This window comes from Acanthochromis polyacanthus, chromosome 21, assembly GCF_021347895.1.
Source record: "Acanthochromis polyacanthus isolate Apoly-LR-REF ecotype Palm Island chromosome 21, KAUST_Apoly_ChrSc, whole genome shotgun sequence".
Classification (NCBI taxonomy): Eukaryota; Metazoa; Chordata; class Actinopteri; family Pomacentridae; genus Acanthochromis; species Acanthochromis polyacanthus.
The window spans coordinates 23,871,143-23,893,415 of record NC_067133.1 but is presented as its reverse complement, the minus strand read 5'-3'; the positions used below and the strand labels follow the sequence as shown (position 1 = coordinate 23,893,415).

Genomic DNA, 22,273 nt, shown 5'->3' with positions numbered 1-22,273 from the left:
ATATAGACATCTTGCTTGGACCAGTGCCTGTATAAGACATAGGTCATGTGATCACATGAAGCACTGCAGCAGTTACTAAGAGATGACACTGATGCAGAACCAGAAGTCCCTACATTTTATTAAGATATCTGGTATGCTTCAGAAGATCTCCCATTTAAGAGTTCTGTTCCAAAACGAGAAACATATTTGAAAAAGAAAGCAATACTTTAAGATTAAACTAAAACCTTAAACCTGTAGCATTTTAAATATCATGCATTGACTTTTTCAAATTTAGTTAAACAAAATTTTGAAAAGAAGCACTTTCCTATTCTCTCCAGAAAATAAACATTTAGACAAGTTGAATGCAGTATTTAGTTTCAGTATCCCAGGCTCTACTAATTGCACATTTAAACAAAACAAATCTGTCTCACATCCACAAGATTTCTTTGGCCAAATAAATGAAACCGTTTAAGACATCTGAGGAGATTACTCCAAAGTATCCTCATGCAAGTATCATTTTGCAGTTAAATCGGTGGGGAAGTTAGAAGAGGTGAGAACCGTAACCAACCAGACTGGGAAAGACCCCATTTCAGTGAAGGCGCATGGGGCAAACACACACAGCATGAAAAAAAAAATAAATAAACCCACAATCTTTAGAGAAACAATTATAGTGCTGTTTTCTGTTCAGTCCCTCGATGAAAAGAGTAATACAGACTGTAAAATCAACTGCTTCCAATAAGCTGCGCAAATGGCACTGAGCATGAAGGAGTGGCTCTTATGGTAACGAGCACTCAACCCTCCGCTGCTGAAAACTATCGACCATGCAGCACAAGCCACATGAAAGCAGCAAACCAGATCGATATGGGTTGTTTTCTAAAGCCTCTGTACAAATATTTCATCTTAAAACATAATTCTCTTCTTTCATTCAACAGCAAAATCCTGACTTGCTGCTAAAAAAGCTTCTACAAAAAAAGGTAATATTTTAACCAAAACAAGCTAGCAGCTCCTTGACCAGAAGAACTCTCACTGATTTGGGCTGATGTGCTAAAACCTGTCCAGGCTGTTTGTGTAGGCAGACATCTGTTGGTCAAAAAGCTACTGAGCAGGATGGAGGCAAGTCTCAGGTAAAGCTGGGACAGACGTAGACATCATCTTACTAGTAGAAAATTACAGGGCAGCAAATATATGTGTGCATGTGCGTGATCCAGAGAGTGTTTGGCCTACAAGGGGGGAGTTTTGAAAGCTCCCCAGGCGTGGAAGCAGCGTGTGAAGCAATGAGGCTCATTTCCCTTCCTCACCAGTCGCAGCTTCCTCGGGTGTTCAGTGTCCTTGGAGCGCATGTGCTGGATGTAAACCTGGAGAAGAAAAGGAGGAGAGGGATTATTAACACCATGACCCCTGAATTTATTTAGAATTATCTACAAAGAATTATTTGTGTTTTTGCTTTCAAGCTGATGCTAAGTTAAGTGGAGATTGTTAATTTGTCTATAGCACATAGAATAGATATATAATAATGTAGGTCCCACTCTGACCAGTCCTATGAGAAACCAGTGCTTGCAAAAGGTTCTTAGGTACCTATTGGAGAATGCGTACGCTATCTCGGCTGCAGTGTGAATGCAAGTGGTATGATGCGAATTCGCAGCGTTAAAGGTGAAGATGTGGATAACCCAAACCAAGCACAGGTATTTACACACAAACTGTAGTTTCTGACTCACCTGGCAGGCTTTGAGACTCAGTTTGATTTCCACCTGGCTGGTCTGAGTCCCCACCCACATGTACACCTGAGACAGAAACACAAAAACGATTTGAAAAACAATCAAACAATAGAAAATGTGATGATGATTCCATTGCAGACATCTGATTTCATCACCTTTAACATATATTTTAAATTACTAGCAGTATTTCCTCAAGTATATTCTTTTAACTAGCTCTGCTGGTTTTGGGTCATTTTTGTCCTTCATATATTGAGGATTTTAATATTTCTTTTATTTGAGCTAATGTATTATTGGCTCTTTTTGGGGGAATTTCATTGCTTGTGAAGTTACAGATCAACAAGTAGGATGTTTGCTAATAAACATTGTACTGAACATCGTGCTTATTTGTCATTACCTCTTTGCCGTTGTCCAGCAGCATTATATCATCATCAGCTAAGTCATCCTGACAGAAGTCGGAGCACTTCTCTGACACAGAGAAATAACCCTTCTCATTTGAACACCTAAGAGGGGAGGAAATAACGACCGGGAAAAAGCAAGTTAGCACAACAAGAGGAGACAGTGAGTAAAAACAGATGGTCTTAAATATTAATTAAAAATACAACACATATTTAATTGTAGTGCTGTGATACGTAAAACACATCATGTCTACTGACCTGAAGAGCCGAGCATGTTTCATATATTCTGCATCTTCATCATACTGTTTCTGAGAACCGATTCCCACCCAGAAGAAGTTCTCTGGCTCCTCTCCTTCATTAATGACCTTAGAGACACAAAAAAACAAAAGCCAAAACATTTAGGCTGTCACTGATAGTATAATGGCTTGTCCTAAGCGACATATTTCACATACATAGAGCGAGGTGACATCACTACTGATATCATTCTGTTTGGGGGCCATTCAAGAAATATTCAGCCTATCAATACTTAAAGTGTTTTTATAAATGAAAAAGAACATAGAAAAAGCAAGAAAAATTAAGTGTACTACATGCTATAAAGGTGTTGTTAAAACTAATAGGCGAAATACTGAAAGAAGATGGCATGGCCATCAAAGCCCATTCAGTTTAAATGTAACAACTAGATTAAATTAATTTTGTTTGAAAGTGAAAGAACAGTCAAATCAAAATCATGTGATGAATCAAGCCGGAATTAACAGGAAGTGTCAGCTTAAGTGGAATCAGTGAAAATAGATTAACTGTCAGATCAAGTGGTAGAGCTGACAGTGAAAACTACTCAATGGCCAGCTGAGGAGAGTGAAGTGAAAGCAGTTGAAGCGACAGATAGTGTGTAAGTAATGTTACAGGGTTTATGCAGAAATCAGCCAGTCAAATTTAATGCTTTTTAATGCTATACTATAAAAATTCTAATGCCGTTACCTCAACAAATTACATGGGTTTGTTTTTTTGTAAAAGATGATTTTTATATGAAAACTGTCCCCTCATTTCACTATTTCTGAATCCAGAAACCACCCCTGACCACCCACCAGCTGCAGACATTCTCTGAATTCCACGTTTCTTTCCATTGTTCCTAGACTTTGCATTTCCCCATTTCCCAGTTCTCCTCCACTTTCCAAACATGCAATTTTTGGCAATTGTACCCAGCCTGCCGGAGCAATCATCACAATGCTTCAGCATGTTTATGCAGATACACGTATATGATGAATCGCAGCCTATACACACGTGGACAAAATTGTTGGTACCCCTCAGTTAAAGAAGGAAAAACCCACAATTCTCACTGAAATCACTTGAAACTCACAAAAGTAACAATAAATAAAAATTTATTGAAAATTAAATCATCAAAAACAGCCATTACTTTTGAATTGTTGATTAACATAATTATTTAAAAAAACAAACTAATGAAACAGGCCTGGACAAAAATGATGGTACCTCTATAAAAGATTGAAAACTATTTGACCAGAGTGACATGATTAACTCAGGTGTGTCATTTAATTGACATCACAGGTGTTTCCAAACTCATAATCAGTCAGTCTGCCTATTTAAAGGGAGACAAGTAGTCACCCTGCTGTTTGGTGAAAAGGTGTGTACCACACTGAACATGGACAACAGAAAGCGAAGGAGAGAATTGTCCCAGGACATCCGAAAAAAAATTATAGACAAACATCTTAAAGGTAAAGGCTATAAGACCATCTCTAAACAGCTTGAAGTTCCTGTGACAACACTGGCTCATATTATTCAGAAGTTCAAGACCCACGGGACAGTAGCCAACCTCCCTGGACGTGGCCGCAAGAGGAAAATTGATGACAAATTGAAGAGACGGATCGTTGGAATTGTATCCAAAGAGCCCAGAGCAACCTCCAAAGAAATTAAAGGTGAACTCCAAGGCCAAGGTACATCAGTGTCAGATCGCACCATTCGTCGTTGTTTGAGCCAAAGTGGACTTCATGGGAGACGACCAAGGAGGACACCACTGCTGAAAAAAACTCATAAAAAAGCCAGACTGGAATTTGCAAAAATGCATGTTGACAAGCCACAAAGCTTCTGGGAGAATGTCCTTTGGACAGATGAGACCAAACTGGAGCTTTTTGGTAAGGCACATCAACTCTATGTTCATAGACTCAAAAACCAAGCGTACGAAGAAAAGAACACTGTCCCTACGGTGAAACATGGAGGAGGCTCAGTAATGTTTTGGGGCTGCTTTGCTGCATCTGGCACAGGGTGTCTTGAAAGTGTGCAAGGTACGATGAAATCTGAAGACTATCAAGGCATTCTGGAGAGAAATGTGCTGCCTAGTGTCAGAAAGCTTGGTCTCAGTCGCAGGTCATGGGTCTTCCAACAGGACAACCATCCAAAACACACAGCCAAAAACACCCAAGAATGGCTGAGAGAAAAGCGTTGGACTATTCTAAAGTGGCCTTCTATGAGCCCAGATCTGAATCCCATTGAACATATGTGGAAGGAGCTGAAACATGCCATTTGGAGAAGACACCCATCAAACCTGAGACAACTGGAGCTGTTTGCTCATGAGGAGTGGGCCAAAATACCTGTTGACAGCTGCAGAACGCTCACTGACAAATACAGAAATCGTTTAATTGCAGTGATTGCCTCAAAAGGTTGTGCAACAAAATATTAAGTTATGGGTACCATCATTTTTGTCCAGCCCTATTTCATTAGTTTGTTTTTTTAAATAATTATGTTAATCAACAATTCAAAAGTGATGGCTGATTTTGATTATTTAATTTTCAATAAATTTTTATTTATTGTTACTTTTGTGAGTTTCAAGTGATTTCAGTGAGAATTGTGGGTTTTTCCTTCTTTAACTGAGGGGTACCAACAATTTTGTCCACGTGTGTAATTATATATTATTGTTATCAAATATTTTCCTAGAAAATGGCAGAAAGACTTTCTAATGCCACTGATAATCAAATTTAATGATTTTTAACGCCATTTAAGGCCTTCATTTTTGCTAAATCAATTTAATGACTATTAATGCTTTTTAATGCCCTGCAGAAACCCTGAAATTTTACATCGATTATGAGTTCGACAAAAGGACTGTTGCATTGTGTTTGCGTCTATAACACGTCAAAGTTGTTGTGCGGATGGTGTCTGGATGAAAAAGTGACGACATGAATTATTCATTTTTGGCCTTTTTAGTTTGCGAAAGCCCTCACTGTAAAAATTAGGATGAAAAATGAAGCCTGATGCACACACACACTCCTACCTGCTTGCTGTATGTGTCATCAAACATGCTGTTCATAATGTCCTCGGCCAGTTTGGCTTCGTCAGGGTCAGCGGCTCGGCCCACCCAGGTGTAAACGATGCCCTGATTGTCTGTGCTCTCAAATGGTACCTGTAGAAAACATATATTGTAGGGTTTAATCCACAGAAGTCTGACTCTGCTTTATTACTAGGCTTTATTGTAAGACTTCTAAATATTCAAACCTTGAGTATGAAGCAGAACTCTGAGTTAAGATTGCTGGAATCGGTACCAATCTGGATGGTTCTAAAAGAAAGATGGAGGGTAAGACGAAATGTTAGAGGAGTTTTCTGGGGATGCAAAGATAGTGAAAGTGCTAGTGTGTGTAATTATACCTTGTGCATAGTGCACTGCCATTGGTGCGTATGTGGTAGAGGGAGGGCTGTGCAGAGTCAGTCTTCTGTTTCCTCTTCCCTTTGTGGATGATGAATTTCCTCTTGAAATGGGACAGGAACTTGAGGTTCTCCTGCTGCTGTGTCATACGAACCACCTAAACAGCAGAACAGATATTACATGATGATCCATGATGAGCATAAAAACAGATTTCTACAAAAAGTCGTATTTTAGGTGTCAGAGACAACACACACATTTCTCTTCGTACCTTCAGCTTTCCAGGGAAAAGACTCTCGAACTTCTTCTGCAGAGAGAAGGTGAAGGTGAGCCAGCCCATGTTGGAAGCCTGCCTGCCCTGCCAGAAGTAAACCACACACTGAAAGTCTTCCTCTGGCTGTTTGTCCTCCTCCTCCTCATCTCTTCCCTCTCTACCACCTTCGTCACCTTCACCTTCTTTCTTCTCCTTCTCATCCTCCTCGTACTCCACAGGCACCCAGTATCTAAGAAACCATGGAATTAAAGTGAAACAATAGTCTGCAATACGACAAAAAAACTTCATAATCTTTTAATATAGAAATTCACAAATGTCCAGCTAACTCCTCCAGCCACACATTTCCCCTGCTCAATGCCAGACATTATGCAACAGGTTAACAAACATCAAATGTACCTGCATAAGAAAACGTAACAGTCCTGAGTGAAGAAGTGTCCAAACTCCTCCTCAGGCAGGCGGGCAAACTTCTTTCCCTCTAACACAAATCCTTCCATGCCATCCAGGTCCTCGTTCCACTCCTCCATCAGTTGTTCGGCCTGGAGAGGTGAATATGTGAAAGGTGGAGGATTGTTTAAGTGTATTTTGTGTTGTCAACGTAACAGTCCAGGACAGAAATAACTTTGCGTGTTGTTACCTCGGTGAGAGGCATGGCTGGCTGCCTGGGGAGGAATAGAGCTGTGAGGTCAGCTTTCATTTGGTCTTTCTGCTCTACGTCCTTCTTCACCTACAAGAGAGAACACAGATTAACATGTGCAGACCAGGTACAAGCAGCTACACAAATGTCTGACATACTTCTGGTTTCTAAAAACATCCGAATGAAACTGGTCAGCATGTATTTAGATTCAGACAATCCCAGTGGGAACATTCCTATATTTTGAGCTACTGGGTTCATTTCAGTAAGAGGTGCCTTGAATTCTGCTCTGACAATAATAGAATCTGAGACAAACACACATCACTGACCTTGCCCTGCAGGCTGTCATTTTGTTGTACAGTCTCAGCAGCTCTGGTGTAGTCCACCTTCAATACATCATCCCAGTTCTTAAACTTGGACTTAAACACCTAAGAAGAGAAAGATATATCAAGAGAAAAGAGTATGACAAAAGGTAAATCTTACACTGTTTTCAAGTGTAGAATACAAGGTAAACCTGGCATTTAAACAATGATCACAATAGCCTTTCACTGTATGTGCACAATAATATTATACATGTACTTCAAAGACCGACATTACACTTGCACACATTGAACAACTACAATTACATTTCCTTGAAAGTGTGTGACTTTTATGTGACACTTCAGTATCTAGCTATTTTTGTAGACCATCTGAAACAACCTTTGAAAGGCCTTCTACAATCTTAAAAGAGCAACAAAACAAAACAAAAAACAAATCGCAGACAAAAAAGGCCTGGATGGTACAAGAAGAAAGTCAAGACAACACAACATGTAGATATTTAATTTTTAATTAGTCTCTGATGAAGTCTCAGGTTTGCAGCTGCAATACTTGGAAGCATTACCTGGCACTCAGTCCCCTCCAGGTTGCGAGTGACGCATGCATGTTTGGGCCGGTGCAGCATGGAGCAGATTTCCTGACCTAGTTTTAAGGCTGCAGCTCTGACAAGACGGGGAGACTTCCTCCCGATCCAGATGAACACATCAGACCAACAGTCCAGAATGTACACGCACTTCGTGTCCAGCAGAGACTGAAGCTGAGGAGACGGATAGCAACAAGTGAGTGCGACATGAAGGGAGGCAGAGTTAAAAGAAAGGACAAAAACTATGAAGAACTCCTGATGATTGCAGATAAACACACCAGCCTGAGCTCTGGCAGAGTGTCCAGTTTGATCTTGTGATCTTTGTGCTCAACAGACAGCTTGTAGTTAATCTGAGGCAGCTCCAAGTAGCCAAGACCCAAACCCACCTACAGGAGTGAAAAACAGACACAACATTTTGATATCCAGTTGAGACACGTCACACATAATTTATAAGGAAGCCCCAGCAATTAGGCCACCTAATTAGGTCTGTCTTCAATTGCCCCAACTCCTTCCTGAGAATTCATGTAAGTTAGACTAGAAACACAATTTGTAAGGCTGACCCATGCAGTTAGCTGAGATCCAACCTCTTTGATCCCACATCATCATGGCTCATTTACAAAAATACAGTAAACATGACTTCAAATTTGTGTTGAAACACACACGCCTCCTACAAGACTTACAAATCTGCATTACACCTACACTATCCTAAAGCTGTGTTCCCACTTCTACTGTAATCCACAACAAGCAAAATAAATCAGTCACAGAGAGCACTGGAGTATGAAGGTTATTAAAGATATTTACTTTGTATAGTTTAGGTCTGATAGGAGAGAAGTCATCTGGTACATGCTTCTTTATCTCCTCTGGTTGTCCGCCCAGTACCTCCCAGAATCCTGGAGGCTCCTGGTTCTGCATCAGGGTTGTAATCTCGGCCTTCCCCTTACGTTCATTCTTGTTTATCTTTTCAGCAAATAACCTGGAGTATGACAACACACACACACAACACACCGCTTTGCATCACTGCTATCAGAAGCAACATTTTTTTAATGTAGAATTGTGTCCCTAACATAAAAAAAACAAGTTGACAGTTCTCAACCAAGTGGAAGAAACGTTTGTGTTAGCACTTGATTCGTGTCTTACCTGGCCTTCGTAGTGCCGCTGAGAGTCGCATTGGCTCCTCTCCAGATGAAGATTTCCAGCCCTGTGTCCAAAAGAAACACAAAGCTGCCAAAACAAGAAGCAAAAGATGTTAATGCTGCTCACTAAAGTTTAGCATACATGTCATAAGTATTAGGGCCGGTCCAAATAGCAATTTCTTGGCTCCAGTTATTCGGGTCCAATTAATGACAAATATCTAAATATCCAATTTGTCAGTCGGCGGGTGGAGGGGAGGGGCACATTTTCGAGAACTTTGATCAGAGTATTTGGATCTCAAAATTAATATTCAGATACCAAGACAACGACCAAATATTTGGATATTTGGGTCCAGCCCTAATAAGTATAATGCAAAAATTAAAAAATAAATGCAAATATTGGGTGACTATGATGCAGTGAAAATGTTTATTAGCGAGAGGAGGAATGCAAAAGCATTAGAAAGCAGAGAATTGACGCTGAAGCGTAAGTTAAGTTTTGTCAGGTGATGTATGAGGCAGCAAAAATGTAAAAATAAATAAATAAATTGTCGTCACCGAGGGTCGAGGGAGGAGGCCTTCAAAGGTACAGACTCCAGCCTGATGTTTTTCTTGCCGTAGACTCTGTACAACCTGAAAAACACAGAAACTAAATTTCAGCCCAAAAAAGTCATTCAAGCAGATTGAGCTGTCCTGTGTGATGTTCAAGTAGCTGGCAAAATCAATCAGACTCCAAAAAAATTGGATATCTAAGCATATTTTCATTTTAAATTAAATTGAAGATCAAAAAAGAAGATGTGAAAGATGACAAAAAAGCCTACCTGACAGAATAGTGTGTGTCCTCCACAGTGTAAAATCCACTGGCTGTTCCTCCCTCAATGTAGGAGATCTCATTGTTAAAGACCTGCACACAGAACCAAAAAAACGACATAGGTATGTATAGAGGTTAGTTTCTGTACCATATTCAATAAAAGAATATGTATTTGAATAAAGTGAAGTTACTTTTTTACGTGAAGCACAATACATCGATTTTGGACTATGCCTAGAGTAAGCATCAGAAGTTCACATATTAGCTTGCATATGCATTATGTTTCTGCGTACAGCACTGAACTCCTCGCTCTCGTCTCCCATCTCCTCCCGAATCGTTCTACACTCTGCGCCAAGAAAATTTCTGAGGTTGACAGCATGGATGGCAGAGCCAGCCTTCTTGTCCAGTGTGGCATCCTGACCAATCCAGTAGAAGATCTGCCAGTTGAGGGCATGGTTGTCATCCAGGTAGGTCTACAATGCCAAAGGGAAAAAATGTGAGACAGATAAAAGAGATAAAGGAAGGAGAGAATCTGTGCTGGTACACAGAAAACATTAAAAACATACATCTGTGACCACATTTTAACCTTTTTTTAGCTGACAAAAAAAAATCTAAATGACATCTATTGTAAATGAATGATGCATTACCTTGAGAATGATGTAGCAGTCTGCCTCATAGAATTTGCCATGGAAAGTTTCGTCCACTTGTATGGGGACAAAGTTCTCTATCTGCCAGACTGATACACCTGGAACCTATAACAGAAATATGCATGGTAATATTTGAGATTAAAAAACAGGAATAAAAATTTTGACTGATTAAAGCTGAAAGTAGATAGAACACATAAACATTACCTGCCCCACATCCTCCATAAAAAACTCAGAGTAGTCCAGCTGAGGCTTCTCTAAACTCTTGTCCCAGCGCCGGATTTTCAAGTCACCATATTTTAGGTCGCCATTCTCCTGCAAAATTAGAATATTTCTTTATCAGGAAATGAAATCTACTGTTCTTTTACTACGAAGGTGATGAATAATGCTGGCAATTTGTATAAATAATAAACTAAACGTCAAGGTAAACTGATCATTTTTAAACCAATTAAAACAGTCACAGAAAACTGACTCATATTCGGTTGCAGTACTTTCTAGTCAAGAACATGTACTCAGAACAACAGCTTCCAATCACACAAACAATGACATAACTAGTTTAGAATGCAAACCCCATCCTTCTCTTTCCCACCTTGTCTTATCTTCTTTCCTTACCTCCAAGTTCTTCTTCTCCTGTGCAACATCACTCATGCCCTTCAGCACCTGCTTTGCCTGATCATCCTGCGAACAGTCCTTCCTCCTCCTCAGCCTCATCTTCCTCGCCAGGTGATCTCGGGGGCTGGCACCTTGAGACATATAAATATAGACTTAGGATACCAGAAAACATGCATGAAAAAAGAGCCATAATTGTTACCAATATATAAAATGTAAAACTATGCACAAGTTGACAGGCCCACCTCCTCCTGCAGCCGCTACAGTAGCAGGTGAGGCTCCAGCCAGTCGGAGCTGGTTCTGCAGGGAGAAGTCGATGTTGTACCACTCTGCTGCTCTGTCAACTGGTTTAGGAGGCATCACCAGGTTGGGATTCTCACGGACATCTAGTATCTACAAAGGAGACATAAATATGTGAGTTTCAGATACCTATTCTCTTCTGTAAGTATAAAAAGCAAATTTTGTAGAGATAATGCAACATTTAATTCACTATTCGAGTGAGGTACAAGCATCACTGTTTCCAAACAATACTCATTTTGAAATGTATTTGCATATCACTATACAGTAAATAGTGTCAAATTTTTCATGATCTTTCAATTGCACGTTAACATTACAATTATATTTCTCATTTTGTTGTTATTGCTTGCTCCTTCATATTTTTTTCAGGCATTATCTCTGGTCAGAACAGCCAAGGCTCCCCTTTCTTCCACAGCTTGAAGCTTTTGTAACTTACATACAATAATCTACCAACTAGGCAGTGCAAATGTTTTTATAGGTATTATCTTAATCCCAGTATCATCTGACTACTTCAAAAGAGTACTTTACCTCTAAATCTGTTAAGAAGTGAATGGCCTCAGGCAGTGTCACCAGGCGGTTTTTGTTCAGCACCAGTTTCTTCAGCTTGCCACACCTTGACAACAACACAACAAAATCACTTATTTAATTAATCTAATTATATGGTGAGGATAAAATGTGACACCTACAGAGAATTGGCTGCTAACATATTGCTAAGTGTCTTGTATATTTGGCTGTGTAAAATTGGACATATTTATAATAGCCTAGTCTTCCAAGAAAACATGCAGCAAACAGCAAAAGAAGAGCACTGAACTGCAAAAAATGTGTTTCTTGTTTCAGTCTGTTTCTTTAAGTTCATAAGACTGACACATGATGATTCCAAAAGTCTGACTCATACTTTCTACAAAAAAATTTAAAAACGTAGCAAAATAACTAGCAAATGTAGAATGTATGAGTGCAACAATGCAGAATGAAAACACCTCCGTTTCAAATATCAGCTCTAAATCATGGAGTTTGTGTGTTGAACTCACCTGCAGAGCCCCTCAGGGATGAGTTCCAGGTTGTTATTTGCAGCCATGAACTCAGTGAGACTCGACAGTTTTCCGACTCCTGGTGGAACCCCGTCAAAATCCAGTTTGTTAGAGTTTACATACAGCTTCTTCAGTTTGGACAGCTTACAGATGGCAGACTGGTCGGAGACACAAAAGCAAATTTTAAAGGCTGGAAAAGGATACAGAGACACATTTCCCTGTGTTGAGTCAAACAGGACAGTATAAGTTTTATTTCCCCAGGTTTTGAGATATCCATTCTCTCCATTCTCTATACACCGCTTTATCCTCACTAGGGTCGCGGGGGGTGCTGGAACCTATCCCAGCTGACTCGGGCGAAGGCAGGGGACACCCTGGACAGGTCGCCAGTCTGTCACAGGGCTACATATACAGACAAACAATCACACTCACATTCACACCTACGGGCAATTTAGAGTTATCAATTAACCTCAGCATATTTTTGGACTGTGGGAGGAAGCCGGAGTACCTGGAGAAAACCCACACATGCACAGGGAGAACATGCAAACTCCATGCAGAAAGATCCCAGGCCCACCCCGGGATTTGAACTGGGGATCTTCTTGCTGCAAGGCGAAAGTGCTAACCACTACTCCACTGTGCAGCGGTTTCGAGATATTCATCTCTCAAATCAACTAAGTTAAATAAAGCAGTAAATAAAATTTTGTTTGGATTCAAATACTGCAACAACACCAGGTACAAAATTTCCCAAAGGTGTCTGTTAAAGACTGGTAGTGGGAATAGAAGGGAATAGGTGAGATTATCATCCTTACAGGCAGCGAGGTGAGCTGGTTGCGGCTTAGGTTGAGTGTCTCCAACTGGGTCCACTGATCAATGCAAAGGGAGAGTTCGGAAATCTGATTACTGCTAAGGTTGAGTCTCTTCAAACTGCCCAGTGAATAGAGGCACTCTGGCACCCGAGTCAGGTCGTTACATGACAGGTCTACATCTAGGAGAGAGAAATAGTGAAGGATAAGAAAATGAGGGACATCGGATGTTTGTAAAAAGCCGACAGTCATGTGTGTTTTTATGCCGTTACCTGCTAAATGTGTCAGTCCTTCCAGACTGGTGGGCATGTTGCTTTGTGTTCTCTGGGTGTTCCTCAGGTGCAAAGTCTGTAAAGCCACCATTGCTGGAAGCTGCCTGCTCAGACACATTTACACAGAAAAACACACACAGACACAGTCAGAGCAGCACTAAATCAGTATTTATGTTTTCTAGCTGAATTCATCACTGGGTTATCAGCCTGACACACAAACTAGCAGTTTTGTGGGTTTGAATAAAACTTTAAGCTGGAAAATGGAATGATGGAGGTAACCAATGAAACAAAGTAATGTTTGGTTTTTTTACCGCAACTGGGCATGCATCAGTGGGTTGTTGTTTAGGATGAGAGTCTGCAGGTGCACCAGACGTCTCATCTGAGGTGGTAGGCTGTCCAGCTTGTTGTCGCTCAAGTCTAAATACAGCAGGTCGGTTAAGTTGATGAACAGTTGGTTGGGGATGCAGTCAATGCTGTTATGGCTCAGATTCAGCACCAACATGTTCCTGCTGTTCTCCAGGTCCCTGGGGATCTCTGTCAGCTGGTTGTAGCTCAGGTCCTAAAGGGGATAAAGTAAATAAATGTATTGGAAAATGTATTCATTTTAATAAAAAATGTGTGCCAGGATTTTTGGTGAGACAGTAAAGTTTCATTATACACTAAAACAGAGCGAAGGTTATGATTATAATATTGAGGCAGTGGGCCAAAGAAAAATAAATGAAAGCATTCTGACTAAGCGAAATAAAAAAGTCTTGAAAGAGGGTGACAAGCAGATGACAGATTGTCTGAGGTTGTTGTGTACCAGCACAGAGAGGTCATCGAGCTGAAAGATGTCATCTGGGACTCCAGAGTTTTTCAAGTTGTTGGCTCTGGCTACTACCGCCTGCACACAAAACCAAACAAATTAGGATGCTATCATAACTAGACTGCACATTGGAATAAATTAAAAAAGGCCACAATGGTTGGGCAAGAAGCCACCGTTTGAATCTGAGAGAATATTACACTGCAAACAGCAGCAATAGGACATAAACCAGGATTGTGGTTTTGTATGATGAAAGTACAATTTATTTAAAAATCTGCGTGTGTTTTAACTGCATTTTCTTGTATTACGTGTGCATTTATCAGTTACCCGTAGGTTCGGTAGGCTGGATAGTTCTCCATGCAAGGTGGTCAGGCTGTTGTGACTCACTGAAAGATGTTCCTAAAGAAGGAAAAAGGTAGGTATGAGTTAACAAACACATAACGCACTGCAAAAATAAAACATATTTATTTAAATCTCCAGAAATGTGCCCTACAAGATGACTTCATTACTGCTGTGCAAAGTACAGCAGTGACAAAGGCACTGATTCTGAGATGTCTCTAAACAGAATTATCTGATTGCAAACAGGTTTAGTTAAACCGATGCTTCTTAAATAGTGGGGTGCATTCCCCAGGAATGACGGGGGGCGCGAGCAACTGGGAGGAAAAGGTCTGTCTATGTGGAACTAATGAGCTGAACTATTGCTTTAACAGTGGCATGTTTTTCGCGGTGCACAACTGCACTGGTTCGTTGTGCAAGTCCGAACTTGCGTACTTGGCAAATACGGCCTACCGAGAATGCAAGAACGTATCGTTAATATGGAATTGGAACACTGGTGTACTTGATCACATCACCACCTCGGCTCATCTACTCTGATTGTTTTTGTCAGGGGTGTGAAACATTTGGCCCGCCGTCAAAAACCGGACAGTCAGATGGTCCATTTCGGCCCGTAGGACTACTTTGCAAGTGTAAAAATTACAGAGAAGACATTAACTGTGAATTGTAAATTTGTGAAACTGTAAATTTTCAACAATTTCTAGACCTTGACAAGTTGTTTTGATCATAAAGTAAAATACTAGATTGTTCAGTTCCAGATAGCTGTGACTGAATGTTTTGTGCCTTTGTAGATAAACTGTGATCTGTCAGTTGCAATGCACCTATAAATGATCAACTGAGGCATAATACTGTTGAAATTGTACTTGTTTTTCTTAGAAATTTCAGGGTTATCATAATGTTTTGTAAAAAGATAATTTATTAAATGTGTGCATTTTCACAATACACTTTTTCGAACTAAAACAGGGAAAAAGTTGGAGTTGTGGTGATCTAGGTTACTATGCTGTGATTTTACTGGGGCCCACTTGAGATCATACTAAGCTTTATGTGGCCCCTGGAATGAGTTTGACACCCTGATCTTTACTGTGAAAAACAACAAAATGGAATCAGACAAAATAACACAGCCCTGCATATTCATATTTTATTGTAAAAACAGTGTGTGTAATATATATACATATACATACACACGTGGACAAAATTGTTGGTACCCCTCAGTTAAAGAAGGAAAAACCCACAATTCTTACTGAAATCACTTGAAACTCACAAAAGTAACAATAAATAAAAATTTATTGAAAATTAAATAATCAAAATCAGCCATCACTTTTGAATTGTTGATTAACATAATTATTTAAAAAAACAAACTAATGAAATAGGGCTGGACAAAAATGATGGTACCCATAACTTAATATTTTGCACAACCTTTTGAGGCAATCACTGCAATTAAACGATTTCTGTATTTGTCAATGAGCGTTCTGCAGCTGTCAACAGGTATGTTGGCCCACTCCTCATGAGCAAACAGCTCCAGTTGTCTCAGGTTTGATGGGTGTCTTCTCCAAATGGCATGTTTCAGCTCCTTCCACATATGTTCAATGGGCTTCAGATCTGGGCTCATAGAAGGCCACTTTAGAATAGTCCAACGCTTTTCTCTCAGCCATTCTTGGGTGTTTTTGGCTTTCAAGACACCCTGTGCCAGATGCAGCAAAGCAGCCCCAAAACATTACTGAGCCTCCTCCATGTTTCACCGTAGGGACAGTGTTCTTTTCTTCGTATGCTTGGTTTTTGAGTCTATGAACATAGAGTTGATGTGCCTTACCAAAAAGCTCCAGTTTGGTCTCATCTGTCCAAAGGACATTCTCCCAGAAGCTTTGTGGCTTGTCAACATGCATTTTTGCAAATTCCAGTCTCGCTTTTTTATGAGTTTTTTTCAGCAGTGGTGTCCTCCTTGGTCGTCTCCCATGAAGTCCACTTTGGCTCAAACAACGACGAATGGTGCGATCTGACACTGATGTACCTTGGCCTTGGAGTTCACCTTTAATTTCTTTGGAGGTTGCTCTGGGCTCTTTGGATACAATTCAAACGATCCGTCTCTTGAATTTGTCATCAATTTTCCTCTTGCGGCCACGTCCAGGGAGGTTGGCTACTGTCCCGTGGGTCTTGAACTTCTGAATAATATGAGCCACTGTTGTCACAGGAACTTCAAGCTGTTTAGAGATGGTCTTATAGCCTTTACCTTTAAGATGTTTGTCTATCATTTTTTTTCGGATGTCCTGGGACAATTCTCTCCTTCGCTTTCTGTTGTCCATGTTCAGTGTGGTACACACCTTTTCACCAAACAGCAGGGTGACGACTTGTCTCCCTTTAAATAGGCAGACTGACTGATTATGAGTTTGGAAACACCTGTGATGTCAATTAAATGACACACCTGAGTTAATCATGTCACTCTGGTCAAATAGTTTTCAATCTTTTATAGAGGTACCATCATTTTTGTCCAGGCCTGTTTCATTAGTTTGTTTTTTAAAATAATTATGTTAATCAACAATTCAAAAGTAATGGCTGTTTTTGATTATTTAATTTTCAATAAATTTTTATTTATTGTTACTTTTGTGAGTTTCAAGTGATTTCAGTGAGAATTGTGGGTTTTTCCTTCTTTAACTGAGGGGTACCAACAATTTTGTCCACGTGTGTATATATATATATATATATATATATATATATATATATCCCAAAAAACCTCCGGGGGGGCCAGAGGTTTATTGTCCTCCAAATGGAGGCCTGGCAGAAAACCACTGAGTTAAACACACACTGACTTCTGACATCACGACTATTAATCAATAAGCTAATCTTGATTGGCTGCACTTTTCAAGCATCTTAGCCTTGGTCATCTTTTCACTACAAACTGTTGATCACTGTATTGCAGGGTTGACATAATCTATAAGAGACACTGAAGTCTAAACCAAGGTTGAGTGTATTCTTCTTAGTCGAGCGAGGTCTCACATGTGAAATGCATCAATTAAACACTGGTATGTTTTGACTGTGAGTTTAACAGTACAGCTATCACTAATGCAAAAATCTAGTACAATATCAAAACAGACAAAAACAAATAGAAATTTCAAACAGTGACTGACGCTATACAGTCAATCTACAAAAATGTTTATTTTTTCTGGTGCTAAAGAATACCACAGCAAGACAATACTAAATTACCACTAACAGCAATATATCTATCATACAGTCTGAGACACGTTCTAGACTGGATGCAATTTCCTCTGTATCTACATGTACTTCACCCCATAATAATACTGGAAATACTTGGAAATGCACGGAGCACACATAAACAACAAAACAAACATATTAAAGTACAAGAGGGTCTATCTAATAAAATGATAAATTAGATTGGACTTGTGGATTAGATAAAAAGCAAACATGAATGGCATGCATTCCTTTGTCTACATGTTGAGATAGAAATAACTAGTCAAAAGGCCTGACTGTCTCACCAGTTTCTGCAGAGAGGCCAGCTCCTCTGGGAGGTAACACAGCCCTGTTCTGTTCAGTTTCAGCCATCGCAGGCTGCTCATACACTTGACATGCTCAGGGAAGTATCCACCCTGAAACAGCAGAGGGAGGAGAGCGATGAGAGAGGAATAAATCCTTTTTAGCAACAATCACAGTGTTGTTGGCCTTTAGTATAGATTAGATCCGTTGAAAGAGTTGCAAAAGTATGAAAATAAAAACCCAGATGAATTTGTAAAACATATTATTACTTTGTTTAATCACTAATGATAAACATATTAATGACACACCAATTCCCCAAAAAATATGAACAGAAAGACCGTCTTGTCTTTGTCGAAACAGACCTAAAGAATGAAAGCAGTACATTTACACACAAAATCAAAAGCAGACATTGTCCTTGTTGATTTCCTAGTTTTCATAAAGGGGGTGTGAGTTATGCCTAAATAATCAGTTTTTAAAAATCTAATTATTTTTGACAGATTTTGTGACAGTAATACAAGTCACAATTTTAGTGGGAGCTGTCATTTTTGTGCTACTTTTCCAATGAAACAAACATAAAAATGAGGATATGATTTTCTCTATGATCCATATCAAACAAGCATGTTCCTTATGCCAGGAAACATGGGTTGTAGGCTGGTGCATTTCTGTAGCAACACAATGCTTCATTTCTAAAAGGGTATATTGTGACATTTATTTTTATCCCCAAAAAATATTAGCTCTTGCTTTTGAATGTTGCATTTGCCTATATTGTGAACTTGGAATTTTGATGATTTGTTCAGCCCCAGCGTGAGCATAAATAAATCAGCTATTGATTAGAGTTACCATAGGAGAAATGTGATCATCTATATTAAGCTTATAGAAGTATTATTGTTGATGTTCAGAATGAGAAAAGCATGACACAGTATGTGCAATGACAGGAGACTATGTCATCCCACATGGATTTGAATTACGAACCATTCACAAACCCACAGAAAAGTAAGTTGTTTCACCAGCATATTTACAATATTCTGGTAATTACAGCAGTTAGCGTGAAGTACACAAATAGTTCTGTCAGTTCAAATAGCGTCACACCAGATGATCGCAGCTGTCACTGCTGCCAGACGTGAAGTTTTCAATCTGCCAAACCAAGCTCACAAAGTGTGTCAGAACCTAAAAGTATGCCAGCACTGTGTGACTACACTCAACAAGTTAGTACGATAGCCCACGCTGTCTTCGGCCACAGCATTGTCTAACTTCATTGCTGATAATGGTGACATGTTCTGACACGAAGCTTGCTCTTCTGTCCCAGCTAGAGTTAGCAAACAATGAAGCTAAATTAGCAAGCTAACGTAACATAACAGCTACCTTTTCCGAAACAAGCCAAACAGCGAACAAAGTGAATAAATTCACTTCGCGAACACATTCCCCTACACAGAAATCTGCTTACCACCACACAGGGCGGTGGTTAACAGACCGGACTGCTACTTTGTCACTGTGACAACTGGCTAACGCCCATGCTAGTAACGTGAAGCTAAGCTAGTGCTTTAGCCTGTAGCCGTCTGCTGCTCCGAGTCTCTTGCTTGGACTAGCTTTAGCTACGGTAGCCGTGTAAGTTACTAAACAGCTGCCGACACAAAACCACACAACAGCGGCTAAAATCCTTACTTTGAAGTCGTTTCCACTGAGGTCCACCCCCGTATGAAGGGAAGAACTCCGGTGGCAGCCATTTCCACCTAGTTGATGTCAGCTGCTCAACCCTCAACTGTCTATTTTGGTGAAAAGACAGGGAGGGGTGTGTCTGGGAGACCCATAGACTAAAGACGGACGAAGCACCCGTGACGTCATCCGTTGGTTTCTGCACCCACTTCCTGGTTGACATCTTGGATTTTTGGAGCCAGTGACGACAGAGGGCGGAGCTGGAGAGCAGTGATTGGTCAGACTGACTGAGAGCCGAGGACTCTCTGTCCCGCCCACACTTATCGGCTTCTGCTGTTTACCAAACAAAGTTAACCTCCAAAAGTGAAGATAAACTCTACAAAGAAGCCATTTTTGCAACTAGTTGTGCTCTTCTCCACATCTGGACAATATCACATATAAAGCAGTGAAGTTACTGAAAGTTAACATCAGACTGTAACCTCTGATGTAAACATGTTCTAAAATCGTGTTTTAAAAATTGTTCTGTAAATCTGAGGTTATGTTTCCTAACTTTGTGTTAATGCTGATGTTAAATCGGGTTAGTCAGTGTCATAAACTAGTTAACAGTAAGCTGTAGCTAAGTGTCCTGCAGGTCACAGATGATCAGTCATAACGGATTGGTGGCTGTTGTCTTAATGATCAGCAGATATAAATAAATCTACGTTTAAGTTCTTCCGTAGAACTCTGTTACTGGTGAATGTTAATCTCTCAGTTAAGTTCTAAGCTAATATCTCTGGTCTTTGCTTCAGACAGTTTTTTCTCTACAACAGTGTATGGTCAGACAACTGTGTGGAGTTCATGTTAATGCTAATGACACATTATAATAAACAGAATAAACTTTATTGTCCATCTAAGGCAGTAAAATGGTCTTAGGCCTCAACCAGGAAAACCAACATTTCCATATGATTAAAAATAGAATAAAAACACAACATTCTATTGTGTTCCATTCATATACTGCTGTGTTCACTCTAAAATTTAATGTTCCAGCAGTTGAAATGAAAGAACCTTATAGATCTTTTCCTCACTGTTAGTGTCTTTTCCTTCCAGTCTTGGTCTGGATCATTGGGAATATCTAGTCTGATGGACTGAGAGCTCCAGGGAACATGAACATCCAGCTGTGGTTGTCTGAAGAGTAGGGCTGCAACTAACGATGAATCGATTAATCGTCTGAGCATGATACGTCATCAGAACCGGAAGTGAGCGCGCAGTGCAACAGAAATCACCGTCCGAGTGGAACACTGAACACAGACGGACATCCGCGCTGCATTGTACATATATAGTATATGCACGATACAGCATGGACATCCGCACTGTATCGTAAACGCGGATGTCCGCACTGTATCGTGCATATGTAATATATGCATATACTGTACATGAAAGATGTAGCGTGGATGTCCGTGCGTGATCTGCGCTCTGCTCGGACGGTGATTTCTTTTGCAATGTGCGCTCACTTCCACTTTTGATGATGTAACATGCTCAGACGGGACAGATTAATCTCTGGTGTTGTGTTCAGCGCCCTCCAGTGGTCGTCGGCGCTTGTTGCATGTCTATAAAAGTATGTGTCCCACTTTTCACAGATTTTCTCGTGAGTCGGAGTAATGGTATGACACAATTCAAAAGTCCCATATTGTGCACCTGTTAACAAGTTTTTAAGGAAAGTCTCACATGTACCCCAGAATAAATCTTTAATTATTTCTGCTCAAAATAATTCAAAGGTGGTTAATTTCACCACAACAGTATAACTCCAGATTGTATTCCTGTTCGAAATGACCCAGTTCAGTGTCTGTAGCTTGAAATGAAATTTTAAATACGCACCAAACACAATAAAATAGATTTTTCACCATATGGGAGCATTGAAGTCTATGCTGCCAGTATCTACAATATTCAGTTTAAATATGGAGCTTTTTTAAATGTAAAATAAAAAAAAAATTAAATGTTTAAATTTTTAAATTTCTCTCTTCCAGTTTTTACAAATCTGAACAAAATTAGAACACTATATTGTTTGTTTTGTCACTATATTTTATTTTATTGTTGGGTTTTGACACTTTATGGTGCATTTTTCAATTTAGTACGTGTTGTATTCATAGTCCATCCATCCATTCTCTATACACCGCTTTATCCTCACTAGGGTCGCGGGGGGTGCTGGAGCCTATCTCAGCTGATTCAGGTGAAGGCAGGGGACACCCTGGACAGGTCACCAGTCTGTCGCAGGGCTACATACATAGACGAACAATCACACTCACATTCACACCTACGGGCAATTTAGAGTAACCAATTAATAATACTATGTATTCATAGTACATTTTACATTTTATGATGTATTTTGTATCTTAGTATACTTTTCTTTATATTTATATTAAATTACTACTATTGTGGTTGTAGTCACTTGACGCTTTCTAGTTGCTAATTATTTCTTTTCTATTCAACTTTTTATTGATCACATATGATTTTTAGGTTATAATCAATATTATCCATGTCCTTGACTAGTTTATTTCCATGACTCTATTCTCAGTACCATCAATATTATGTAAATTAATGACAGTTCCTTATTTCATGTAAAGCTGTATGAAATACTGTAAATACAAAGGCATGTCTATAAAATTTGTTGAAATAAAGTGACTTCATGACTGCAAAGTCTTGGGGCTTGTGGCTCTGTGTTAACTAATACACTGACGAGATATTTATTTGCCCGTGACACGCCATTTAATCATTTACATGCGGATTAAAATCTACAGTAAGACGTAATCATAGAATACTGTCAAGTCATTCCAACACATCCGAAGACACAACGACTCCTTCAAAATAAAACAATTTCTCAAGAAATCCTTCAACACGTTGAT

The 22,273-nt window shown here is 39.7% G+C and overlaps 1 protein-coding gene across 1 annotated transcript; it reads right to left on the bottom strand.

Moving 5' to 3' along the window:
• Positions 1-100: 100 nt before the first annotated feature.
• flii (FLII actin remodeling protein) lies at positions 101-19,480 on the bottom strand. Its single transcript, XM_022209356.2, is given in 32 exon segments — positions 101-1,334; positions 1,695-1,760; positions 2,089-2,194; positions 2,348-2,454; positions 5,367-5,495; positions 5,588-5,648; positions 5,738-5,892; positions 6,004-6,235; positions 6,403-6,542; positions 6,641-6,730; positions 6,967-7,065; positions 7,518-7,709; positions 7,814-7,921; positions 8,337-8,508; positions 8,673-8,756; positions 9,221-9,295; positions 9,484-9,566; positions 9,764-9,943; positions 10,118-10,222; positions 10,322-10,429; positions 10,727-10,857; positions 10,969-11,116; positions 11,549-11,633; positions 12,049-12,206; positions 12,855-13,030; positions 13,121-13,224; positions 13,432-13,679; positions 13,923-14,003; positions 14,250-14,321; positions 17,744-17,854; positions 19,404-19,429; positions 19,432-19,480. Coding segments are annotated over 32 exon segments (3,801 nt in total). The 5' UTR covers positions 19,466-19,480; the 3' UTR covers positions 101-1,199.
• Between the last annotated feature and the right edge of the window lie 2,793 nt (positions 19,481-22,273).